Source organism: Acinonyx jubatus, chromosome A1 (assembly GCF_027475565.1).
Source record: "Acinonyx jubatus isolate Ajub_Pintada_27869175 chromosome A1, VMU_Ajub_asm_v1.0, whole genome shotgun sequence".
NCBI classification, from domain to species: domain Eukaryota; kingdom Metazoa; phylum Chordata; class Mammalia; order Carnivora; family Felidae; genus Acinonyx; species Acinonyx jubatus.
Window position 1 is genome coordinate 80,556,994 of NC_069380.1, and position 26,976 is coordinate 80,583,969.

General features: G+C 56.5%; 1 protein-coding gene across 3 annotated transcripts in view; it reads left to right on the forward strand.

Annotated features, from left to right (window-relative positions):
• The first annotated feature begins 35 nt into the window (after positions 1 to 35).
• The window catches only part of MCF2L (MCF.2 cell line derived transforming sequence like), a 132,205-nt gene continuing 105,264 nt past the window's right edge, over positions 36 to 26,976 (forward strand). For 2 of the 3 annotated variants that reach the window (XM_027065252.2, XM_053218053.1), the window contains exon 1: positions 5,721 to 5,893. In XM_027065252.2, coding sequence (XP_026921053.2) covers positions 5,725 to 5,893 — 169 coding nt within the window. In that variant the 5' untranslated portion in view covers positions 5,721 to 5,724. Of the gene's footprint in view, positions 143 to 5,720; positions 5,894 to 26,976 lie in introns of those variants that run through there. The other variant, XM_027065248.2, reaches the window with a different exon arrangement.

A 26,976-nucleotide genomic window follows, 5' to 3' on the forward strand; every position in this document is an offset into this window, starting at 1 on the left:
CGCCCCCACCTTTCTCCGCCTCCCTTGTGCGCCCTCCTCCCCAGCACCCCTCCCCCTCCGCCGCCCTTCCCCCCGCGGTCGGGCCTAGAGCCGCACCTGTGGCGGAGTCCGAGGACGCGTGAGGACGGTCCAGGCCCGGCAGGTGCGCGGGGGCAGGGGCGGCGGAAGGGGCGGGGGGGGGGGGGACGCGGAGGGGCCGTCCCACGTGGGGGACCCGACCGGAGTCCCAGCTGTCACAGGTTGGAGGGCAGCGGGCTCCAAGGACACAGACGCCCCTCCCCATCGTGACGGGGTCCTCTCGGACGCGACAGGTGTCACCCATGCCTCCCCCCCCACCTTGAAGAGCCACATCCTGGGCTCTTCCGAAACGCGTCCGCTGATTGGTCGGGTGTCAAGACAGGTGTGGGGACAGGTGAGGGGCAGGTGGGCATGGGGGCACAGGAGGGGTCCACCCACGTGCATCTTTCGGAACCTGGTCGCCTGAAGCCGGCAACGGGAAAGGCGGTGGCCCAGCAGCCCCCCTCTAGTCGCTGAGCTTTTCAAAAGCGCGACTCAAGAGAAGACTCTCAGACTCAAAATAACAAGGCTTTTGTCCTCCGACTTCAAAGGCCGTTCTACCACTTTTTAAAGGAAGTCTGGCTTCTCTGGGCAGCACCGACACTTGAATAAGAGTGAGCTGGGGGAGGAGCAGACTTCTGTCCCCAGCAAGCACAGCTCCTATCCTTGCTGGAAACATCCCATCCAGGGGCAGCCCCTGGACCAGGAAGGGGTCAAGGCACCCGGAGCAGGCCCAGGAGGATGTGCAGGGGATGCTGTGAGACGCCCCAGGATGTGTGTCCACGGGGAGCTGCAGGGGCGCCACCAAAATAGAAGTGCATGCCCAGGGGCCACTGGTGCCCGAGGCCTGGAGTCCTGGGCAGGCGGAGGACCCCACCTGGCAGGTAGGCGGGCAGGGGTGGGTTGGGGGGGGCCTAGGAAGGAGCCTGTACATGGGAGGGCCTTGTGTCCTGCAAATCCGTGGGGTGACTGGCCCAAAGCTGGTTCTGAGAGCTGTGTTCTGCCCCAGCCTCCTCGGGTCAGCTGTAGCAGGTGGGAAAAACACCCTGTGAGGTGGGGACAGGGGACACTCCTGCCGTGGACCTGGGTGGGCGGGGAGGACGGTGCTCTCTGGGATGAGTCGGCTCTATCTCAGGACTCCCATAGAGTTTCCGGACCTGCCCACCTCGTCCCACCCCGTGGGCTGGCTGTGCCCTCCCGGGCCCTGACACCACAGTCTGGGCCTGGCTGCCACTCCCGGGTTGTGGTGCCTCTGCGTGCCTGTGTCTGCATCAGTTTTGCCTTCTGTGAAATGGGAGTGTCGCCTCGCTGCCTCACACAATTATGCGAAGAAGTGGTTTGTGCACAGAGCTGCTGGAAAGCAGGGGCCCACCGCCCACGGGGTGGGCTTGTGCCCCGGAGGCTTCGGGCTCGGGGCTCCGAGTTGCATGTCCCCAATTTCCAGGGTGAGTCTTTTTTAGAGCATGGTAGAGGCAAGGCTTCCTTAAGGAAAAACTTGCAGGAACGGTTAGAAGGAGGCCATAATTCAGGGGCAGGAGCGATGGAGCCGCAGAACGGCCGAGAACATCTAGCAGGCGGAAGGACTGAATGTAGCCAGAAACCCACCTCGGCCTCCAGCAGAGTCCCTCCCCTGCACCTGCTTCTCCCCCCTCCCATCCTCACTGCTGCAGCTTGCTGGTGATTCTCCCTCTTTCTGAGTGTCCGGCTCCGTGGTGCGGTCTTTAGCTAAAACCTCGACTTTTCTCTGGGAAAGTGGCATCTTGGCGAGCGGAATGAGGACACGGCCACGGCAGAAGGAGAGGTCTCTGACTTCTGTGACGTGGGGGGATCCCTGCAGTTGAGCCAGAGGCCCCTGCAGTGTCTGTGTGACACACAGGTGGCCTGGAATGTTACCGACAGACACACAGCACGTGGCCCCAGACTCAGTTGATGCAGAAGTTGTTACAAGCGTTCAGTGCATTTCTCCTCTCGTATTTGCTTGTGAGAACATCGGTGAAGCTGTTTCCTGGCAGGTGGGGACTCTGGGCTGCAGACACACGGGCACAGGTGACACTGGGCCCGGAGCCACCTCTGAAGCAGCCCCCGTGATGCTCAGAGGCCCCCGTCCTTGACAGAGGGCAGAAGATGGGGGTCGGTCTTCACCAAAACACCTGCAGAAGCGGCTTTGGGCTGGGCGCCCGCACAGGAAGGCAGAGTCTGGCAGTGCAGTCGGCTCGGGGTGGCCGCTGATAGAGGCTGGGGAGGGGGCACCCAGTTGCCCGTAGAGTCTCAGTGGGCTCCGGGTGGGCATAGCTTGCCTATGGTATTTTCCTCTTTGAGATGGGACATAACCCTCCTGGCCTCCTGGCTTCCTCGAGTGACACTTCCAGAACTTTGAGTCCGCAGTAGGATGTCTGACACTCCAGGGTTACCAGGAAACTAGGACATGTCAACTTTGGGGTCGGGCAGGGGAGGAGGTGAGAGGTGACGACCCCCCCCCCCCACCTTCTCTCTCCTAGAACCGTCTTCTTTGTTCATGAATGATAACACCACTTTTTGAGTACGACGATTTGTAACCGATAACGCGATTGTTGCGAGGGGCAGTGACAAAGCCAGTGGTGACGCTCCTCTCCAAACGCGCTTCTCTAGTGTTCCAGCTCCAGTGAGAAGCAGCGGGGACGCAGAGTCTGATTTCCCGTCCTGGTGCAGCTGTCTGTTCAGTGAGAGTGTGTGGTGGCCCGGGCGCCTCCCTCGTGCCACCCCACCCAGTGACGTCACAGAGCGTGAGCGCCACTGAGCCAGGGTGGTGGCACGTCTGATGCCTGGAACCCGTGTACACAGGCCGGCTCCCCCGGGAACTCTGTGAGGGCAGGGGCTGCCTGATGCAGGAGCGAGTGCGCAGGGAGGAGGCCAAGCCAAGGGAAAAGCCGGCGAAGCTGGTTGGCTTGGGTCTTATGCTGTGCTTGGCCACGTCCCCATCACCCAGCCCCCGGGTCCCTTGGGTGCTGTGTGGGGGACACCTGGACTCCAAAGAGGGACAGAACCAGACACGGGTGCCATTGTCTGTCCGGGTTCAAGCTGCTTATAGGGGCTTTTTCAGGGGCAGAGAGGACAGCCAAAGGGCCCCAACACGGTTTGGTGCTCAGTGGGGACGCCAGCCTGGAGGTTGTTACAGTGAACAGGCCTGACATCTGGATTTCTCTGTGCCCTTGGGGCTACACTAGCTGTGGGAAACTCTGCGATGGAGAAGGCTCTCTCTCTCCTGCCTGTCCCTCTCTGCCTGGGGACACTGGGGGCACTGTCCTGAGCTTCTGGAGAGGTGCAGTCCTGGGGGAAGGAGGGAGGCCACCTCCCAGGCCCCTGGTGCCAGCTGTCCTTGGGCCAGAGGCTGACCCACCAGGGGGAGAGGGAGGCTGGGACCTTGCAGAGGAAGCAGGGGTCAGGGGAGCCTCACCGGTCCTTTGCCCAAGTTGGGTGGGCGGCACGCTTTTGAGAACAAACTAATTAAAGCAGCTCTTGGGTCATCTTGCTTATGTCTTGAGACCAAGTGACTGATGACACTTGTGCACTGTGGCAGGGAGGGCTGGACAGAGGGGCTGGGTGGAGGGGCTGGGTGGTGGGGAGGGCTGGGTGGAGGGGAGGGCTGGACGGAGGGGCTGGGTGGAGGGGCTGGATGGTGGGGAGGGCTGGGTGGAGGGGAGGGCTGGACGGAGGGGAGGGCTGGACGGAGGGGCTGGGTGGAGGGGCTGGATGGTGGGGAGGGCTGGGTGGAGGGGAGGGCTGGACGGAGGGGAGGGCTGGACGGAGGGGCTGGGTGGAGGGGCTGGATGGTGGGGAGGGCTGGGTGGAGGGGAGGGCTGGACGGAGGGGCTGGGTGACAGGAGCTCTCCTGGTCCTGGCAGTACTGGAACAAAGGTGGACTCACACACTGGCCTTTTCTTTCTAGTCCGGAAGTTTAAGATTACAATCAGCCTGCTGGTTTGAAATTCTCTGAGCAGAAATTGGTAGAAAAGAGGAAAAAACAGGTTGTTTAGTTTTAACCCAGAAAATCATTCCTCCTAGTTTTTAGTATCAACACCAGACTCAGGCAGTCGGAAATCCTTAGCCTCAGCGTGACTGTGGCCGCCGTGTGTGCCCTTCCCGTAGCACCGCACACAGTGTGATCGTCTTGGAAACGTGGGTGTGGGAACCAGAAGGCCCCAGCTGCTGCCCAGGGAGAGGGGCTCGCCGTCCCTGGCGTTTGGTGTGAAAGCTCCTCACCCTGGCCCTGTGTGAGGAGGTTAAGAAAACGTCATAGGGACCCAAGCACATGTCCAGAGAAGTTACGTGCAGGACGCGTACGGGTAACCAGCAGCAGTGTTTGTAAAAATGAGGGATGGGTGCGTTTTGTGGGACAGGCAGGGAAGCCGGCTGGAGCTGTGTGTTTGGGCAGGGAGAGAGGGAGGAAACGGGGTGCCTTCCCGGGCAGGGGTGCGGAGTTGTTGGTGCCCGATGCACTTGGGAACTGGCTGCGTCTGCCGGCTAGCGCCACCCCCCAGTCCAGTGGCAGCTCCTTCCTCCCTGCGAAGACCCGCAAGGCTCTGTGCCAAGGGTCCTATGTAGGCAGCAAGTGGGAACCCCTCCCCAGGGCTGGCCGGCAGTGGTGGGCTTTCAAAGCTGCCCGGGGGTCTAAGAGGCGGTCAGGCCTGGGAGCGGCTCCAAGGGCAGACTGGCCATCAGGTAGCTGGGCCGTCGGGGAGGGCCTGGAGGACAGGATCGGCAGGGCCGGCCCCCGGCAACCAGGGGCTTCGGGGGAAGGACTGACAGCTGGTGACCTGGTGGCCGGAGCGAGGGCACAGGGCACGGTGCCTGTGCCCTGCGGCAGCCGCCTCCGGGGCGTGGCTTCAGTCAGAGACAGAAGCAGAGGTGATGTTCGTGGAGCCACAAGTAAGGGTTGTTAAGTTATGTCATTTACATTTGTACTCTTGAAGATGGGGCCCTGCGGGTGTGAAGTCGACAGAGGGAAATAAGAACGAACCGGAAACAGGCTCAAAGACCAGGCACAGAAAAGCACGGTCGGTAGTGACCTGCTGAGGTGACCCTCGCACCCCATGCATGATTCCGGTGCTGTTTGAGATGCAGCTACCAGCTGTCTCTTTAAATTCAACCCTGCTTCCAAAAACTTGACTGAAGTTTCTTTGCCAAATTTTCACTGGAGGGATAATACCTTGATGTTTGTTCTGGAACTCAAGAGGACATTCTTTGCTCAGAGGATTTAACGTGTTTTTAAGTAATCTGAATAAGCAACCAGCGAGGGTTCTGAAGTTTGCCAGTTCGGTGAATGAGACTGTGACCTTGAAACCGGGGACCCAGGGATTTTTATATCCTTGAAACAAGAGCCTAAATGTCAAGGGGGAAAGATCTAGGCCTTTGTTTTTCTTAAGCAGCAGAAGTAAATGATATTTTTGTTTATGCAACCTTTACTCCACTTGAGTACTGGGACAGCAGGCTGGTTGCTAACTGAGCGTTGACACGATGGAAGGCAGTTGGAGAACGAGTGTCCTCGTGGGTGCACTCTGGCCGTTTCTGAATAAGCGCCGCGGAAGGCTGCGTCTGGTTATTTGGGCTTTATTCGCAGACACAACGCCAATGTCTTTGGGCAGGGTGACCTCATTTTTGTGTTAAAATCTGTTTCCACACTGCAGACTTATGTTTGACTGCTGGAGATGTGTCCCATGCCAGAGGGCTGCACGTGACCATCGCTCCTCCCTGAGACGATCCGATGAGGCTGAGGAGGAAGAAGGTGACCATCAGATCGATGTCCCTGACGTCATCGGGCTTGTTCAAGACCAACCCGGGGGGTCAGACACACCCACAGGTGGGGATTGCGCCTTATTTCTGTCCGGAAGCTCGGGCTGGTGATCGGACTCGCACGTCCTCCTCGTAGCTACTGTGGTCCTGGGAGCACGTTGATTTCTTTTGGATCACTGTCGCCTGCTGTCGCCTATTGTCACCTGCCCACGGCTGGCAGGCAGTCTCCCAGGATGGTCCTCACCGGGCCACCTGGCGGTTCTTCAGATGAGCGGTTTAAGACGAGGTTGGCTCCGGTGAGAGGGGAATAGTTCATTCGGGTCTGCAGTGAAACACCTGCGCCTGAAGGAGACCGTCACCAGGCTTTGCTTCAATTCTCAAAAACACATGATCCGTGGGTTGAATCGGTGGGTCGAGCTCCTGCTGGTCAGCAATCCGCGGCCGGTGCCTGGAGGACCGCTGAGCAGGACCCAAGGGGTGAGACCCCACTGTCCTCAGCGCCCAGCCTGACCCCCATCCAGGCCCGGGGCCCTCCCTCGCTCCCCTGGCCAGGGTCTTAACGGGAGGGAGAGGCTGTCCCCACTCTGAGTTTCACCTGCACGGAGTCATTGCCGATCCTTCCTGTCCCGCTCTGAAATCCTTCCTGTCCCACTCCGAAGTAGTTTTCACCGGACGGGGTGAGCCCTGCACCCACCACCAAGGGACAACATGACAGGGATGGCGAGTGTCCACCTGGGGCTGGACCAGAGCCAGGCAGGCCTCTAGGAATGTGGGGAACACTCCTCCTTGCTCTGCATCTGGAGCTTTCTCGGCCTTGCCCTAGCTGGGCTCCGCCACAAATGGCCCTCTGAGTGGAGGCATCCCCAGCCTCCCCCTGGAGCTGTGTCACGGGCGTCCCTAGGCGAGCAGCTCGTGAGCATTTCCCTTCAGACGGGGTGGGGGTGGAGGGTCTCATAAACACCCCAGACCCGGTGGGCCTGAACCACGGCCCCAGTGACGGACACTTGCGTGTGTGAACACCGTTGGCCATTTGAACCTGGCTGGTGGGTACTTGCATCCTCAGGTGGTGGCCTTGCCAGCATCTCTGTTTAGTAGGTTTCGAAACTTGATTTTTGTCACTTGCCTTGTTGGTGACTGTTGGTGAGTGACAGGCTGCAGCCAGAACCCCCAGGGCGGTCTCCCCGAGATGGCGTGGCCCCGGGCTCTGGGAACTTGGGATGGTGCTGGCTATCAGCAGGTGTGTCCACCCCTGGAAGGGCACTTGGGGTGGAGGTGGCTCCCTCCTGGAGCAAGAGCACAGTTATGGGTGCAGACATGAGCACTGACTTTCGCGGCTGGAAGGTTATCTAGCTCTCCGTGCTCAGTGGGGCTGCAGTGAGCCTCCGTGACGGCTCAGACTCCTGTGGTGGTTGTGCCCCCAGCTCTGGGGACCCTGCTGGGGACCGAGACTAAGGGCGGGGAGGAAGCGGGGCGTATGGGTGACAGGCTGACCGCTTCCTAATGTAACCACATGTCCTGGGCTGAGGCTCCAGAGTGGACTTGGAGGCTGGACCGTGGCTGTCGCGCACTGGCCCGGACTGTTCACGGCCGCACCGAGCAAGCAGTGTGTCGGGCAGGGAAACACGTGGCTGTGAAGGGTTCGTGAGTTTGTGTGTTGGTTTGAATGCCCTTGTCTGAAGCGCAGGAGCACGCACTTGTCACGGCCAGTGGTTCCGTGTCGCCACCGCGGTCCCGCGTCGGGGAGACCGGTCCACTGGCAGGGGCCAGCTGTCCCGGTTTGGGAATGTTGTTGCCACGGCGTTTACTTTTCAAAAAGTTCTGTCTCTCCTGATCGGTTAGTAGCGTCTTTAATGATACCACACCTGAACAGGTACCGGGCAGAGACAACTAAGTGCGGTTGCTGACGTGGGCGTGAAGCGGACGGTTACCGCCTGCAACATGAGGTTGAATCGTGGCGTCGCTGATGTGTTGCAAAACCCTTCGGATATCGATGCTTTCACGCAGCTCACCTGATGCCTTAGTGCATTTAGGACGCCGGCTTGTGCGGGTGGCGCGGGTGGCCCGTGGGGGGCGGGGTCCAGCTGCGGGAAAATGTACTGGGAAGGAAGGAAGCTCCAGGATTTCTGGTGTGGCCACTGGGCCTCAGCTCCGCAGAGAGCAGAATGGCCACTAGTGACCGCGGGTGGTGTTGTGCGCGGTCTCACAGGCGCTGTCCTCTGTCCTGTGGTTTGTCTCCCAGAGCTCACGCCGTGTTCCCGCAGAGGCCCCCTCCCCACGCACACTGCCCACCCCCAGCAGCCGCTCTCCTGCTGTCCATCAGCACAGGAGTGATTTTGTTGTGTTTCCGCAGACAGTTGGTGGCTTTCCTGTTTCCCTCTGTGCTTGATGGAGTGTGCTGTACGATTACGGTGATCCAGGGGCCAAAGTGCTCTGGAGGAAGTGTGTCTGTGGGCCGTAACCAGCGCAGACGAGGGCCGTCGGGGAGGAGGTCTTTCTCCCTGTTGCCTTGCCCATGTCCGGACTAAAGTCCTGCCCATCTGTCCGTCCTGCCCACCTGTCCAGACCCGCAAAAGTTCCACCTGTTACGCAAAGCGCTGCACTGTGACACGGCCGCTCAGTGTCGGGGGTGTGGGGCCTCCCCGACCGAGCACGACTGTGTTGTCCCCGGCAGGGCAGGTTCCCCTGCCTCCGAGACATGGCAGCATGAGGACAGGGAGTATTTCCTTCCCCATGCCCCGTGCCACTGTTTTCATCTTCAGTGTGCGAGGCCTGGCGGTATTTGGGAATTACCGCACCGGCCCACAGGGTGGGCGGTCCGCGGATGGGCCAGGTCAAGCGCCAGTAGTGCTAGGCCGCGTGGAGGCCGCGAGAATGTGTCCTGAAGCGCCTGACCCACGTGGACAAGAGGCCCGGAAGAAGTGGCTGCAGGATGTTGTGTGTATGCGCAGCAGGCAGCCCGCGGGGGGCGGGGGGTGGGGGGACGGACAGAGCCCCTTGGGGCAGGCAGAGAAGGCCCTGAGCAGCCGTCCCGGGATAGGTGGGAAGGAGCCTTCAGTCTGTGTCCTCGCGGACAAAATCGGAGAAGCTGGCCGGCGCCACCCCTGGAGGCTGTACTGAAAACAAATCGAGGTGTGGATAAAAGTCTTCACATGGTTTGGTTTCAATCAGCAGGTTCCACCTGCAGGGGTTTAACCTAAGGAATCAATCAAAAACTGTCACCAAGGTTCATGAACAAAGCTGTTCCCAACAGTCATTATTTATGCCAGTGAGTGTTTGGGGAAAAGCGAGGTCACGTGTTAGGAGTTTGGTGATGCTGTCTGGTCGCTCAGAGGACACAGTCACCATGTCTTGTGCCCTAAGTGAAGCCCGGCTACAAAACATCGCACCACAAGGACGACTTTGTAAACAGAGCACGTGCACTTTTGATCAGAGATTTGCAGCTGTGTTTTTTTATCACCCGTTGGTAATCTGTTTTCCTCTGTCTTTCTGTGTCAAGAGGCTGTGTTATCTCTGTGAGAAGAGGGTTTCCTGAGGCAGGACGTGAGGTTGGACGCATGCAGGAGTCAGGACCCAGCCCTGTCCTGCGCTGACCCCTGTTCCTGGACGTGTCCCCCACACAGGCTGCTTCTGCAGGAACCATCCTGCCTGGTCTCCCTGGGTCTGTGCCCCTTCTGCCAGGCCGAGCTCACCCTGCAGTTTGGAAGGGAAATGTCTCCTGGGAGAACGTTCCTGGCACTTTGCCAGTGGCCCTTGGAGAAAGGCCCGAGTGTGCACAAAGCCACGGGAAGTGGGGACAGGGGTCCTGGAGTGGCCAGACTGGCGTCCCCTGGAGCTGAGGGTCAGGCCTGGTGGCTCTGCCCGGTGTTGGCCCTGGAGGCCGTGGCCCTCCCACACCCCGGCCTGCCCCGACACCCTCGCACCACGCTGTGGCACCTCAGAGAGGCACTGACGTGTCTTTGTCCTGGATTTTTCTTTGAAACCGTAGCTCCTGGGAACCTGAACCACCTCCTGGAGGGCACTTTCATTAAAGACGAGTCGCAGTGGCCCTTCCTAGAGGTATGTGACGTCTGCTCATCCGTCCTGGGGATGGAGGCGGTCGCCGTGAGCGTTGCTTGGATTCACTGATTCTTCAGACTTCCTGTGTCCTGGTCTGCTCGCTCCCTTCGCCCTTGTTAGCTGGCACCCCCTGCACATGCTCGGTCCTTTCCCTCGTGTTTACCGGTTTGTAGGATGGTACATTTGTTGCTGGCATCTCCCTGAGGGAAGTGGGGAGGGCGTAAAAATACCGCTTTAAACCCTTAAAAAGTAAAATTGAACCAAGTATGGTTAAAAGACCTTGTCGGCTTTGCTCGCTGGCTGCGTGCCCGGGCAGCAGCCCGTCCACGGAGGAAAGGGGCTCCAGGTGTCGCTTACAAGCAGGAGGACGAGGAACTTTACCCTGGAAGAAAAGCGGGGGACCCTTGCGGGGTCATCACTTAGGGGTCCGGCCAACAGGCCACCGACTGGCTGGTGCTGCTCAGGACACTCCGTGGCTGGGGAGTCAGAGCTGTGATATTAAGTCCGTTTGGTGACGGGCCAGCGCCTGCTCCGTTTGGGGCCTGTGTCGTGTTTTTAACAGAACTAAGAAACTTTGATATTCTATGTACGTTCAGTTGTTCATATTGGTCAAATTGTCCCTTTTGGGGCCTTGGGAGCCCCCCGGGTCCGCCGGGCCTGCTGCCGCATCCTGGGCGTGTCCTCGCAGATAGGAGCGGTGACGAGCTCCTGGCACAGGGCTGCCCACCGCCACTCGGCCGTGCCACTCCTTTGCACTTCAAGTGTGCCACACGCACATGCTTGTGCGCCCGAGTTCTTAGCCGCAGAAGCTAACGAGCTGCGTGGACAACGCACGCATACTGCCTGCCGCGTGGCCTCAGGGGAGGAGGGTCTAGAAAGGGCAGGGCTGGCCTCTCAGCCACAGGAGGCAGTGCAGAGGGTGGGATCCCCGTGCACACATGTGCCACAGCACGTCCATGGCTGGCATGGACCAGAGCCTCTCCCCTCTCGTAGCTGGAACACACTGATTCCTTCTGATGCTCTCAGTTCAACTTCGGGACCACGTGGGGCCCAGATCTCTGTCTTCCTGACCCTGTGCCCCAGTCCCACTTTCCAGTGACAGCAGCAGCCGGTGTGAACGGCAGAAGCCACTCCATCCCGGACTCGGATCACAATGGCTGAGGGGGGAGGGGGGCTTGATTTTCGGCCGATCACAATGGCTGAGGGGGGGCGGGGCCTGCCCCACGAGGGACGTACAGTCGAATCACCAGGTCCTGAAGTCCCTGGGAGTCATTTCCGCGGGGTGGTGCCAGTAAGCAGGTAAGTAAATCCCCTTTCATTTGTAGTGATTGCCGCTCACACTTCCACTCTGCTTTGTAACCGTGTAAGGTAACCGTGCATTTCCGAGCCCAGTGACGCACATCCAGAGCCGTCTAGGGTCTGTCCCTACCTGCTCCTCCTGTCCCACCTTCCCCCAGAATCGCCTTTCTCCTCTTCGGTTTTTGGCGTATGTCTGTGTGTGTGTGTGTGTGTGTGTGTGTGTGTGTGAGTAAGCACTTGTGTACACGTACTCATATCTCCTCTTGTTTGTGTACACACACTTCCCTTCACTGTGCTTCCTTCTAACCTGGTACATTTTGGACAGGCTCCCCCACAGAGTGGTGGCCATGCCGCCCGCCCCCCCGGCTCCGTCTCCTGGGCCATCCTGCCTCCTCTGACCTGCATTCTGGGTTACCAGATGCTTGGCCTCCAACACTGACGCTGTCCCCAGGGTCCCGGCCAGTGTGAGAAAGTGAATCCTGATTTGTCCTTGAGGGAGAGGCGGCCCTGGGTCCCACTGGCCACTCACTGCCTGTCAGGGCCCTTAAGGCTGTGGTCGTTGGGGTCCCTGCTTCCTGGGAGATTGAAACATGTCTGCATGTGTCTGTGTGAGTGCGTCTGTGTGTGTGTGTGAGTGTGTCTGGGGTGTGTGTGAGTGCGTCTGTGTGTGTGTGTGTCTGTGTGAGTGCATCTGTGTGTGTGTCTGTGTGTGTGTATACGAGTGTGTGTGAGTGTGTCTGGGGTGTGTGTGAATACGTCTGTGTGTGAGTGTGCATATCTGTGTGTGTGTCTGTATGTGTCTGTGTGTGTGTCTGTGTGTGTGTATCTGTGTGGGTGTGTGTGTGTGTGTGAGTGCATCTGTGTGTGAGTGTGTCTGTGTATGTGTGAGTGTGTCTGTATATGTCTGTGTGTGTGTGTCTGGGGTGTGTCTGCGGTGTGTGTGTGAGTGCATCTGTGTGTGTGAGTGCATCTGTGTGTGTGTGTCTGTGTGTGTCTGTGTCTGTGTCTGTGTGTCTGGGGTGTGTGTGTGTGTCTGTGTGTGTCTGTGTCTGTGTGTCTGGGGTGTGTGTGTGTGTCTGTGTGTGTCTGTGGTGAATGTGTGAGTGCATCTGTGTGTGTGTCTGTGTGTGTGTCTGTGCGTGTGTCTGGGGTGTGTGTGAGTGCATCTGTGTGTGTGAGTATATCTGTATGTGTCTGTGTGTGTGTGTCTGGGGTGTGTCTCCGTGGCTTTGATGACCTTACTTGCCTGCTGCTCACAGACCTCCAGGACTCCCTGTTCGGTGCTCACACCAGGTGCAAGCTTTCCTGAAGCCCCCGCTTGTCTCGTCTTTTCTCCGAGGAACAGCCTGGGCCCTCTCCTTTTCCCACCCTCCTTGCTTTCCTTTTTTCTTTCTTTCTTTTTTGGGTTTGTAAATAATAGTATCCTTGTCGTGGCTCAAAATCAAAATGAGGTAAAAGCTATGCCCTGAGAGTTCCCTCTCGGACCCCGGTGCACCTGCAAGGCCACACCCATGGGTGCTCTCCCCCGCAGGGCCCCACGCCTGCTGGTCTCAGCAAACACAGCTCCTGCCGGCCGGGACAAGACGCAGCGGGCCACACATGCTGCTGTGCATGCTTTTCCCGCTCACTGTGTTCCGGAAATTGCGCATCAATGAGGAGTGAGCCCTCAGTCTCTGTTGGCAGATGCTGGGGTTCGTCCCTCTTTGTCACGGTTGCAAACTCTGCTGCAGTTAGTGCCACTTTGTACGTGTGCTGGCGCGTTCCAGATCCCCGGAGGCTGAGCAAGCAGCAGATGCTTCTGACGGCTTTGCTCGAATCGCGGCTGCCTGTGGGCTCCTCGTGCCCGGTGCTGTCACGACAGCGCTGTCTGCAGAGGCTCCGGGGAGCGGCTGTGGTCCCGTCTCAGCATCCGTCCCCACTCAGCGTGTGGTGTGACCCGTACGTGGCTTACAAGAGACCTTTAACCCCCCTCGTTTGTTTCAGGGTTGTTTCCTCTTCCCTTTGCCCATCTTCTTATTGGGCTGCTAATCTTTTAATGGTTTCTAGGAGCTCTTTACAAGTGAGAGAGATTGGCCCTTGTGATTGGAATTGGAAGAACTTTTTTCTCAGGTTAGTGTTGGCCTGACTTCCTTTTTTACCAGTTTTAAAATGTAGTCGGGGGGCCCCTGGGGGGCTCAGTCGGTTCAGCGTCGGACTTCGGCTCAGGTCATGATCTTGCAGTTCCTGGGTTTGAGCCCCGCTTCAGGCTCTGTGCTGACAGCTCAGAGCCTGGATCCTGCTTCTGATTCTGTGTCTCCCTCTCTCTCTGCCCCTCCCTTGCTCGTGCTCTATCTCTCTCTCTCTCTCAAATCAATAGTAAACATTTAAAATAATAATAATAGGGGCGCCTGGGTGGCTCAGTCGGTTAAGCGTCTAACTTCAGCTCAGGTCACGATCTCATGGTCCGTGAGTTCGAGCCCTGCGTCGGGCTCTGGGCTGATGGCTCAGAGCCTGGAGCCTGCTTCCAATTCTGTGTCTCCCTCTCTGCCCATCCCCCGTTCATGCTCTGTCTGTCTCTGTCTCAAAAATAAAAATGATAAAATAAAATAAATAAAATAATAATAATAAAAATAAAATGTAGTTAAGTTTCAGTATCTTATGAATTTTGGATGTTGAGTTACTGTTCAAAAGGCCTTGTTATTCTAAGGTTTTAAAGGAATTCACCCAATTTTTACCCCTGGTACTTTTACTCACGCTTAAACCTTTAACCCATTTGGGTTTATTTTGTTGCATGGTTTCAAGTATGGGTCCACCTTCGTTTTTCTATGGTCCTGACACCTTTTATTGGTTTTCTATCTTCACGGCATGTACTGGAGACACCTCACCATGAAAATCCATCAAATTTCATTCTGTGTTTGAGTCAGTGTCTGAGATTTCTGTTCTGCATCATCAGTCTGTTTGTCTTTCAGTTTCTGGCACCACTCACTTTAATTACTGGGGTTCTGGGGCATGTTTTAACATTTTATACGGTCCTGTCATTTCACTGCTGCATTCAGGGTTTACCTGGCCATTCTTGGTAGCTTTATTTTTCCATATGAAATCCAAAATTCATTCTAATTACATAGTTACATAAACAAGTCAGCAAGTAATTATGGCTCTATTTCTTCTTTGAGTTTTTCATTCTTCTGATTTCTTCCTTGTCGAGTGGCATCGTCCAGCATTTCTAGGACATTGTTATACAGCAGGTGTCCTGTCAGGAACACATACTGCCCGGCATGCGTGTGGAGACGTGTGTCCGGGTTTTGTGGTAGATCCACTGTGGGGGCGGCAGTTGAACCCAGTCCGGGCGTGTGTGGCCGTGTGTGTGTGTGAGGCTGCGGGCTCCCATGTGCTCGTGTCTGTGTCTTCAGTGTTAGCCAGAGAAGCTCTGTGTGTTCTGGGTACGGGTCCGTGGCTCCCTCTGCACCCCTTAGCTTCTAGCCCCGGGTCCCTCACCTCCGAGTGTGACGGGCAGGCGTCTGGTAGAATCAGGGAGTGGGTTGGAGCCGAGTGCCCTCACCAACCCAGCCTGCAGGGTAGGTCCCGGAAGGGCCTCAGGGCTAGGCCGAGAGAGCCTGAGTGCACCTTCTGGAAGTTTCCACAGCCTCTGAGGGACGCACTGGTGGGACGCCATGGGGGGGTGAGGAACCGAGCGGGGCCCGCCTTCTAGAGCAGGGTCTAGGAGACCCTGGGGCCATGCCAGCCACTAAGGGCCAGGCTCTGGGAGCAGATCCCTCCGGAGGTGGGAGGCAGTGGCACAGAAAGCCCTCCTCCCTCCCCCGGACTCCACCTGGTGAGGAGCAGGGAGGGGGGAGGGAGAGGGCGGATGGAGTCACCCCAGAGTGCTGCTGACGCTGCGGCCCACCTGGGCAGGTCTCGGGGGGCATGTTCCGTCCACATCCACGGCCCACGTCGGCCTTGGGTGTCAGGGGCAGTTTGGTCAGTGAGTGCCCCATACACTCATTCAAGACGTGGGGCTGCTTGGACACTTAAAGGTTAGAGCAGGAATATCACGACCAGATAGAGGAAGCTTCCTGCTTCACACTCTTTCTTCTGTGTAAACAGTGTCCCTTCTGAGTGAGGGGGCATTAGCACACGGCCAGCATGGCCTGGACCCCACGATCGGCCCCCCTCAGAAGGCTCTGGGGAGGCCTCACCCGCCTCAGTGCCTCCATGTGCCCCCCACCCCCGTCCCCGAGCACAGGTGTGATACTCGGAGACCCATCTGCTGTGCTGGCCCCAGGACACGTCAGTGCGGCCAGGCCCCCCTCACCCGCCCCCGCTGGATGGAGCCCCAGACCCCCACGTGGGACTGAACGGGTGTGGATCTGGCCCCTGAGGACGCAGCCACGGGTGAACTGCTCTGCATGGAGCCGGGGTCAGCGTTGAGGCATCCTCGGGGGTACCTGGAGGTCACTCGATGAGAAGTGGCCCCGGGAAGGTGGGTTGGATGCCGCTTAGCTCACACTCACAATAAGTTCCTGTGCAGGGTCTGGAGGGCGCCTGGTGCCCTGCCCGGCACGGGCTGTGGCAGTGCTGAGGCCCCTGGGGGAGGCCCTCGACCTGGGAGGTAGGCCGGGGAGGGGTGAGGGCCCGTGGCTGCGGGCTCGTGACCACGAGGCTGAGCTGTGCACAGAAGCAGAACCTGGGGGTGCCAGCTGGGGTAGAGCAAGGCGGACGCCCAGCTGGCACCAACACCGACAGCGAAGCAAACAGCTGACGCAAGAGCCCCCTCCCCGGGCCCCGGCGTGCCTGCTGCCCTGGCAGCTGCTGGGCCTGCGGGTGAAGGGAGGGCGTGCGCCGGTGGACTGCGCTTCCTATGCCCGGGCCAGCGTGCACCTGCACCCACGGGGTGTGACAGGTGACAGTGAGAACATCATCGGAGGTCAGAGACACCACAGCTGTTTCCTAAGCTGAGCGCCTCTGCACAAAGAGGTGGCGAGCGTCCGGAGCACAGCCCACACGTGGCCTACGACCCCACAGAGGCTGAGGGCTTGCTCGGCACTTACTGCCGTCACTTCCCTCCTCATGGCCCATCCCTGGACGCATTCCACTAACTCTTCAAATCAGCGGTCCTACGTCAGGCATGCCGATTATTTCAACTTTTTTTTTAAACCTTAGTGAATAGTCTTCATTCAAATCTTTGCACGTTGGTCTGTTGGAGTTATTTTCGAGGCTCTGTTTCCTGTAGCAGCTACCATCCAAAGGACAGTGGTATCGTTGTTTGCAGATCGCCATCTGAGAGGCCAGATGAGGCCTCCTGAAAACGTGGGCTCCACAGCAGGTAGAGGTGAAGGGTGAAGGGACGCTGGTGACAGCCAATATTTAGGAAGCACCTGCTATGTGCCAGGAGCCGCCAAGTGCAGGGATGCACAGGGGGCCCTTTACAAACAAGTGCGGAGGGGGCGTGGCCATCGTTGGGGAGCAAGATCGGAGCCCAAGAGCTGGGGGCACATCCCGGGGTCTCCGGGACCATCCCTGGAGTGGCTGCCCAGACACGGAGGAGCTCCCACTGGGGGTGCTGACGAGGGCACCCCGCGAACAGAGTCCACCGCCACAGCTCAGACAACATTCGCAAAGGAGACCATGAGCTAGCATGGCTGGCCACCTGCACTGCCCCCGAGGGTGCTGTGAGCACAGGAGCGATCCCTGCCTGAGGTGTCTGGTCAGACTTCGCTTCTCTGCACCAGAGACCGTGAGGTGCACTCAGGACGCCCACTTGTCATATAGCGACTGGCTTCATCACTCCCTGTTTGCAGGCCAACATCTGTCTTTAAAATTCTCAGGTGTCAGGATTTATCTTACACTCAGTCCTGCTTCTCCTGAGAGGGGTGCAACCCATTGCTTGCTGTTTGCTTTTTAATGAACAAATTTGATCTTTAGAGCAGTTTCAGGTTCACAGAAAAATTGTGCAGAAAGTACCGAGTTCTCCTTTGCCTCTGCCCCCCCAGCCTCCCCCCCCACGTCCCCCAGCAGATGGGATGTTTGTCATAATCTGTGAGCCTACACGTCCCTGTTACTCGACATCCATGGCTTATGTCACGGCCCTTCCTGGTGCCGTGCATTCTGTGGGTGTGAACGAATGTATGGTGATGGGTCCCCCATTAGCATCAAAGAGAACACCCATGGCTATTTTGCTTCTAAAACACGCTCGCCACTTTTTAGTGGGATTTACGGCAGTGACTTCTGTGGGATACTGTCAGGGTGGATGTGCGACACCACGTATCTGTCGGAACTCGGTAGTGTGACCTCGAATGTAAACCAGGGCCTTTAGCTGACTATGTCACGGTGGCATTCGGGGACAGTCACGCATGCGCCACATCAGGCACGGGACTGGAGCAGCACGTGTGCGAACCCTGCACTTGTATTCTGCTTTCCTGTAAATCAGTTCTCTGTAGAGGGCTTATCGCAGAAGGAAGTGAGGCTGCTTCACCATCTTTGGGACCTTTTCCATGAGATCTGTGCAAAGCCGTGGTGACAGGTTGGCCACGACGGACCACAGGGCTGCCGTGGGCACCATGTCCCAACCCGGGGCACAGTTGTCACCTTGTGAGCAGGAAGAGTGGGTGATCGTGGAGACGGCCGGAGAGCGGCTGACGGAAGGAGCAATACTGGCTGTAAGAGTGGTGACGTCTGGTGTCACCAAGTGGTGGACGCTCGTGGGGCACACCCAAACTGCGCGGCTGGGTGGGCACTGACAGCCGCTTAGCTTTCAAGGCCGTGCTGCAGTGGGGAGCATCCACGCAGCGTGGCTCTCGGGCACCACAGTGGCTTCCCTGTGGCCACAGGTGGGAAAGTTTGGGCTGTTTCCCAGGAAACCCTGAGCCCGTCGATGGGTGAGCCCCGTGTCTTCTGGGGTCTCCTGTCTCAAGGGGATTTCTCTTTGAAACTTTAAACCCTTTTCTGTGTGTACTTGTTGAAATTCTAGAGCTTTTGACAACTCGCGCTAGAATTCAGTCACCTTTTTATTGTCAGTTTTTCACTTGAAATGTCAAAAATTTTAAGACATCATTCTGTTACATAGCCTAATTGTTCTAACTAAAACTCGCCAAGACCTTCCAATAGGTACCCCCAAAGGTCATTTTTCTTCCCTTCTGGGTAAAAACTACAGTAACCAAAATTTCAAAGTACAAAAAGATGCAGCCATGGCCCCGTGAGTGTCATTGCCAGCGAGGTGTCTTGTGACCCGAGTGCTGCCTGACTCGGAGGCCTGTGGCCATGTGCTGCGCAAATTGAGTTCGGCGAGAACGGGCCACACGGGGGAGGCCAGAGCTCCGTGTCCCCAGTGCTGCTGACTGTCCCCAGTTTGCTGACTGTCCTCTCAGGTGCATGTCCCGCCTTGGGCTGCCTCGGGCTCTTTCTGAATGGATTCGGCCACAGCAAGGTGTGTGGGCAGCAGCTCCGACCAGCAGAGCCACAGAGGAGATGCCGGTGCCCTGACCTGACTTGAGCCCAGGAAAGACCAGTTCTGGGAAGATTTTCCCCGATCTTCCCTCTAAGTAAAGCAGAGAACCCTGGGCCCAATGTGTGAGAAAACCCTGCAAGATGAAGAGAAGGAGGTGGTGACCAGGATGTCGGGGTCTGGGGCACAGGGCTGGGTGCCTGGGCTTCCTTTCGCCCGGAATATTCCAGACCAGGCGCTGGAGAAACCAGCAGCCTAGAAACACCAAAGGGCATAAACAAACAAAAAAGAGCTGAAACCACAGCCTGTTCTCAGAGACTTGGGGAGCCCGGCCTCCCACCCCACGGCTGCCCGAGGCCCCCACACCCACAAGAAAGCCATGCCGGGAGCTCATCCCCACTCCCTGCTGGGGTGACGTCGGAGGAGGCCTCTCGGAGTCTGGGCATCACTGCCACCAAAGGGCAATGCAGTCACCCCACCACGGTGACAGTGGAGATACGTGGGGAGCAGAACACGGCACCCTACAGCCTCCCAGCCAGGGGGCCTAGCGGGGCAGGGGTTGGCTAGCAGGAGGCCTAGCGGGGGGCCTAGCGGGGGTCGGGGCAGGGGTCCACCCCTCCCAGGACTGACAAGGACCGTTGTCCCCCTCAGATGTCAGCAGAGTCCTCGAGTGTCACCTGCAGGGTCTGGACTTGGACACACGCCTACAGTGAAGAAGTGGTGTCCTTCCCTCGCTGTCTGTGCGCCCGAGGAAGCCAGCTGACGCAGAAGGTTTCCGTGAGATCCGGAACCTCCTAATGTAATACAGAAATGTCCATGTTTCCATAAAAAAGGAATCGTCCTGTCAGGACCCAGGAGAATCTCGACCTGACTAAGAAAGGATAGTAGGTACCAGCACTGAGTGACAAAAGTGAGCGAGGCTGTCACAACGATGCTGCATGGAGTTATCACAGGTGCGATTTCCGAAAGCAAACACAGAGGTTCTCAGCAAGGAAGAAGAAAATGGGAATTTGGAAATGAAAAAATATGGTAACTGGGGGCGCCTGGGGTCTCGGTCGGTTAAGCGTCCGACTTTGGCTCAGCTCACGATCTCACGGTCCAAAGATTGAGCCCCACGTCGGGCTCTGTGCTGACAGCTTGGAGCCTGGAGCCTGTTTCAGATTCTGTGTCTCCCTCTCTCTTTGCCCCTCCCCGCTTGCACTCTCTCTCTCTCTTTCTCTCAAAAATAAATAAAACATTAAAAAAAGAAAAATATGATAACTGAAGTCAAACCCTGAATCAGTGGGCCCAACACCCCAAGAACCTGCAAAGTTGAGGATAAAGCAGTGGAATTTGGCCCATCTGAACAGGGAGACAATAGACTGGAAGAAAAATGAGCCTCAGGGGCACGTGGACTCTCACAGCTGACCTGACCCCGCTGGGGCCGCACAAGGAGACAAGACTCAGAACTACCCAAATTTGGCAAAAAACACAAACCCAAATATTTGAGAGGTTGATAGAACCCCAGTTAGAAAAATCCTGCTGAACCATACCAGGACATCTTGTGGTCGAACTTCTGAAAATTGAAGACAAAGAAAAACAGACCACGTGAAGCACCCAACGGCGATTCGGGACATTGAGTTAGTAGTTTTAGGGGCGCCTGGGTGGCTCAGTCGGTTGAGTGTCCGACTTCAGCTCAGGTCATGATCTCACGGTTCATGGGCTCGGGCCCCACGTCGGGCTCTGTGCTGACAGCTCGGAGCCTGGAGCCTGCTTTGGATTCTGTGTCAACCTCTCTCTCTGCCCCGCCCCCATTCATGCTCTGTCCCTCTGTCAAAAATAAATAAACATTAAAAAAAAAATTTTTTAAGCTCTCCACAGACCTCCAGACCTGAGTGGTTCACTCAAGAATTCTAACACACATTTAAAGAACCAACATCAATTCTACGCTGTCTCTTCCAGAAGATAAAATGGAGGCACTTCCTGGTTTGTCTTATGAGGCTAGGATTACGTTGATGCCAAACCCGACAAAGACAGAAAAGGAATCTGCAGACCAGTATTGCTGGTGAATGTGGACACAAAAGTCCGTCACAAAATATTCGCAAGTAGAGGTCAGCAATGATAAAAAGAATTGTTCAGTATGACCGGGGTGAGTTTGTTGCAGGTGCGAAGGGCTGGTTCAGTATTTCAAGATTTATCAGTAGAATCCACCATAATGGGCCAAAGAAGAAAGCTCAGACCATCATTTCAATCAATACGGAAGTATTTGACAAAATTCAACACCTGTTCAGAAAAACAGGAATACAGGGGAACTTCCTTAACTTGTTAATAAATATCTACAGAGACGCCGACAGCCAGCGTCACGTTAAAAGGCAAGAACCGCAGTGGCCGTGTGGTCCGGACACAGTGTCGTGTCTGCTCATGGCTCTTAACCTGTGGTGCAGGTCAGGAAAAGGAAGTACGCAGCGTGGAAATTGGGGAGGAACCAACAGTCCCTGTTTACAGTGATTACCTAATTATAAAATCCCAAGGACTCTACAGAAATTCTCCTAGAATTAGATAAGTGAGTGTAGCAAGGCTACAGGATAGAAGATGAACATTCACAGTCAACGGACACATGGACACCAAAAGGAAAAAAAAAAAAAAATGCGACACCACTTGTAATTACTCAAAAGAGACACTAGGGGGCACCTGGGTGACTAAGTTGGTTAAGTGACTGGAATTTGGCTCAGGTCATGTGATCCCATGGTCATGGAGGCTCTGCTTGGGATTCTGTCTCTCCCTCTGCCACTCTCCCCTGCGCACGCACTTTCTCTCCCTCTCTCTCTCTCAAAGTGAAAAAACAAAACCCTTCTGTGCAGGTAACAAAATCTGCGCAGGGCTGTGTGCCAGCCCCTGCAGATGCGGATGTGGGGACTCAGAGACCTCGGTGAAGGGAGAGCCGCGCTGTGTTCACAAGTCCGAGGCTGAGCCTAGCACGTCTGTTCTCGCTACAGTGATTAATGCATTCCTAGCAAAATCCCAGAAAGGTTGTTTTGTGGATGTAGGCGACGTGATCCTAAAATTTGTATGGAAAGTCGGAGGAGCTAAAATTCTTACAACAATCTCGAGGAGGAAAGAAAAGGAGGAACCAGTGCACTTGCTGTCAAGACATGATTTGCTTCGTGTGCTGGGACAGTGTGGTGCTGGTGCAGGAGCAGGTGCCAGAGCAGGAGGAACTCGGACCTGCACAAATGAGACCAGCGCACTTTTGGCAAAGATGGGAAATCAATCCATGGAGGCAAGATTGCCTTTGTAACACATTTGGCTATCAGAGCAATTGGGGATCCGGGGCAAAAACAAAGACTGATCTGAATTTCATACCTCTTACATAAAGTTAACTCAAAATGTGTTACAGATTTAAAAATTTTTTTTGGATGTTTATTTATTTTTGAGAGAGAGAGAGAGAGAGAGAGAGACAGAGCATGAATGGGGAAGGGCCAGAGAGAGGGAGACACAGAATCTGAAGCAGGCTCCAGGCTCCGGGCTGTCAGCACAGAGCCCAACGTGGGGCTCGAACTCATAGACTGTGAGATCATGACCCGACCCGAAGTCGGACGCTCAACCGACTGAGCCACCCAGGCGTCCCAAAATGGGTTATAGTTTTAAACAAAGTGTGCAACTATAATACTGTTAGAAGAAACATAGTAGACAATATTTGGGGTCTAGGAGTACACAAAGAGTTCTCAGACTTGACGCCAAAAACATGATCCATAAAAGGAGAAATTGGTAAATTAGACTCTGTCAAAATTAGAAACTTATGCTCTGCAAAGGACACTGTTCAGAGGGCGGACAGACTAACTGCAGGCTGTGAGAAAGTCTTTGCAGATCACAGAGCTGGTAAAGGACTAGCGGGTCTCCAAGCTTGCCACACACAGCTATGAATGCAGCTAGGACAGGGACAGCAGGCCTGAGCAGATACTGGGGTGGAGGAGACAGGCGTCAGGCCCCAAGCGGAAGTATGCTCAACGCCATCAGCCTTTACAGAAGTGTGAATAGAACCACGAGACACCAGTAGCACCTTCCAGAATGGCTGAAATCGTAAGTGACAACCTCACACGCGGGGGAGGATATGGTGAGGCAGAGTCGCCCCTTCACAGCTGGTGGGGCCACAGCAAGGAACGGCCCCTCTGGAAAGCCTTGCCGGTGTCTGTTAAACCACGCAGCTGTGCGCTCCTGGGACTTTATCCCCAGAGAGGAAAACATTTACACAGATTCATGCACGTGAATGTTGATGTTAGTTTTATTTGTAATAGCCCCAAACTGGAAAGAACCCTGATGTCCTTCGATGGGTGAACAGTTAGGAAAAACTGTGGTCTGTCCGCACAGACGTGGTCTGTGAGCATTAGCTGCGGCAACACAAAGGATCTCCAGAGAATCAGGCTGAGTGAGGAGAGCCCGTCCCCAGCATCACGGACAGACTTGCCTCAGACACACGGTTCCAGCTCACGCCGTCCCGGTGAGGCGGATGCCACAGCAAAGTGACTCAAGTGAACTTCACCAGTGGATATAAACGTGCTATTTACACTACCTGTTAAGCGTGCAGGAGTGTTACATCTAAAAAACGTACCTTAATTAAATACTTAACTGCTAAAAGATGCTAACCGTCATCTGAGCTGTGATCCCTAATCACACATCACCATAACCAACAGGATGAAAAAGTTCAAAATGTGGAGAGAATGACCAAATGCGACACAGGTACAAAGGGAGCCCATTCTGGTTGGAAAAGTGGCTCAGACCTTCCACCTGTAAACAGGCAGCATCTCCGACCATGCCTGTCTGCGCGACTGTGTTTCTAGAACACAGTTATGGAAGTGGGGAACAAAGCAGTGGCTGCCAGGGGCTCAGAGCGGAGTGGGAAGGAGGCGGGTGTGTGTGTCAAGGGACTCCGAGTCCGCGCGGGGATGGGACGTTGTCTGTTGACCGTATCTGTGTTGGCATCTGCGCTGTGACGTCTACCTGGTTTTGCACGTTGTAACCGTCAGGAGGGAAGAGCACGTGGGATCTCTCTGGATTACTTCTTACAACTGCACGGGAAGCTACGATCACCTAAAAATAATAATAATAACCCTCAGCCCTACTCACGCACCACCGACTAGCGCACGCGCAGATGCCACATAGGGAGGCTCTCAACAGTTCGTAGAATCAGGTCTGAAGTGGGAGGACTGTAGCTGGCTCTGACCTTGACTGGCTAAAAATAAATTATTTGCCACAGATTTGCAGGTCCAGATGGAAACGCGTAAAGAGCTGTCCAGGTGGTTAACTCAATTTGACCTTGCCGTTGAGCCCTGGAAAATACTGACTCTAAGTTAAGGCTTGAGTAAATGGCATTTCTACAGTTAAATCATGCATGTTTAAACGTTCAGCACCAAGGGAAGGAAGGCAGAAGGCGACTGACCGACCCCGCGGTGAGAGCTGGGCTGCCGTTGCCTTCCTGTCCTCCCTGTGGAGCGTCAGCTGGAGGGGTGGAGTAAGCCCACACCAGGCCCGCCTCTCCCCTGCCCAGGCGGCCCGCGCCCCTGCCTGTGGTGGCAGCTGCTGCATACACATGCCCAGCCCCCTGGTTGTCTTCTGGGGACATCCACAATGATGCAGGAACCCTGCTGACCATGTCCCTGTAAGGGAACAAGGAGGGGGTCCCCACTTTGTCTAAAATGCTCAAGTGCCCAGCATGCCGGCTCCAGGTCCTTGGGGCGCAGGACAGCCCCCCACTCTGCGGGCCTGAACCACTGTGCCTTCCTCTGACCGTTTTAGGTATTTTGTAGATTGTGTGGGGCACATCTGAGGGCAAGAATCTGAAAATGTAAGATTAAATCAAATTTAAGTTCGTTACTATTAATTTTCTAAACTAAGTAATAAACCAACTTCCTAATTATAAATTGGCGTGTTCTAGTGTTTACTGTTTTGGGCGGAAGTCACACAAAGTGAGAACATAAACAGTTGCCTGCGTCAGAGCTGGGGTGGCGCGGTGCTACGGCTCCCCAGAGGCCGTGTTATCGTCCCATCAGCGGCTCTATTGTTAGCAGTTTCCCTTCCGATAAATGTCAGATCCACCGGCCAGAGACCAGAACGGGCACTGGGTGTGGGACGACAGCTACGTGCCTGTTTGGGGAATAGACGCTGTTTTCACCAAGGCCAGCTGGTACTTCGGGGGTCCGGGTGACTTGGGCTGCCCTGGGCTGATGCCCCACGCACACGTCTTGGCGAGAGCGGACAGCGCCCAGGCTTCGCTGCAAGCCCCTTTTGGAACATTTCTGGTGAGCCGGAAGGTACATTTCAGCTCTGATTTCCTGTAGGAACGTGGTGGACGGTTGCCTTCGGACCCTGGAAGTTACAGGCGTTCTGGCCACGGGTCTGTCTCCTTCAGAGAATATGACCACTATGTGCAGGGGGCGGGGAGCTCTGACCACAGGGTTCTGCCTCTGCAGAGCCATGAACAAAGTTCAAAATCAGGTCTCACCTGCCGTGGCCCCTGGATGCCCTGCCCCGGTCCAGCCACGGGGGACTGATGTGATCCCTGCCCCCGTGTCAGCCCCATGCATCCGACCCGGTGTCCCCAGGGCCCAGCAGGGCTGGGTGAGCTGGGCCAGAGGCTTCGGGTGCTCTCCCCTGACACTCTCCAGCTCTGAACGGTGCCCTGTTTGGCATAAGCAAGGGCCCCACTTAAGTTTGCGTCCATCCTGAACTTTCCCGCATTTGTCTCCCTGCCCAGCGGGAAGGTGAGGGCCCCGAAGGAGGGGCCACCCCCCCCAACGTCCTGCACACATTTCCCAGGCCTCAAACCTCAAAGTGCACAGCTGGCCAGGCCTTGTTGCCAGATCTCGGGGGGCCGCCCCACGCAGCCCCCGCTAACACCTCCCAGAGGTGGGAAGGTGGCCAGGCCACTGCTCCATGAAGAGGCCGCCCTTCCCCCATCCCGCAGACGTCCAGGCACCCACACCAGTCGCGTTCTCACGAGGGTGCTTGGCGCTCCATGCCTCACCAAGGTGTCCAGCCCCAGAACAGAAGGAAGTCCTGCCACTCAAGGCCACCCTGACGAACCTGGAGGACCTCTTGCTGGGACAAACAGAGAAGGACCAGTGGCCACCCAGTCCGGCTGGGAGCTGCACCCAACAAACAGTCACCGTCGGGGAAGTGAGTGGTGACAGGGGCTGCCGGGAGGGGAGGGCACAACCAACGGGCGTATGGAATGTTCTAGAGGTCCGCTCTACAGCACTGCCTGACTCAAGCACGCCGTTCTGTGTGCCTGGAGGCCTCTCCCTGGGAACTGTTCCCAGCACACACAAGGCCCAGGAGGCTCCCGGAGGCAAGTGTGCATCTGTGACCTTGGTAGAGGGGCGCCTCACGGCGTTTGCCAAGTCCAGACTCACCGCAGTGAATGGGTGTGGATCTCTGTGTATCGATTATACCTCGATAAAGTACTTAAACCTTGAAACCAAAGGAAAAACGTGGGCCCGCCCTTACTTTGTATCCTCTGTGTTCTGCCTCATTTTCCTGCTGACTCGGGCGTCCTCAGGGCCGAACGGAGGGTAATTCCCCCAAATGACTGCTCTCTGTGGGCTGAGCCTGGGAGTGCCCCTCGGGGTGACTGGCCCAGAGTCTCATTCTTGGAGGGTGGGCTGCGCTTTGGGAGAAGGGGCTGGCGGCCTCTCCTGTGCTCTGTGTGGTCCTTGAAGGGTGGGCATGCTGTTCACGCTATCTGCAGACAGCAGGGGCTTGTATTTGCTGGTTTGCTGTGTGGGGAGGAAAGCGGTCCTGTGCTGTCACAGCTTCCTGCTGTCACCTGTGTGGGGACCCGGGCCAGCGCCTGGCTCAGGGCCTCAGAATGGGGACGTGGCCAGGACCTGGGCCTCTCAGGACAGATGCTGGGGGCCGCACATTAAAGCTGCCCGAGGTGGAAGGAGATGTGGGGACGGGGAACCCTGTTGGGAGCACATAGGCAGGCTGGCCTTCCTCTGAAGCAAAGCGCCACGGAGATGAGGGTCTTGTGTGTTGTCAGTGTTGTGTCCCCGGCACGTGGCCTGTGACACGTGGTAAGGGCTCCCTTACGAATCGGATAAGGGGATAAATATGTGAGAACAGCAAACCTTGAGTCTGTCGCGGTCCCACGGGCCAGGGTGGGGGGAGTCACAAACAGGGGCTGAGACACGGGGACACAGAGTTAGTGGGATGGGCTCTTTCTGGGGTCCTTCCCGGATTTTACAGTCTGACTCTCCGAGTGTACTGGCTAATAATCGTCGAGCATTTGCCGCTTGTCAGGCACCATTCTAACCATTGATGCGCTACCAGTGACGTAGGCAGTGTGTGACCCCTGTTTTATGGATGGGGAAACTGAGTCACTTCTCAAGGTCACCACC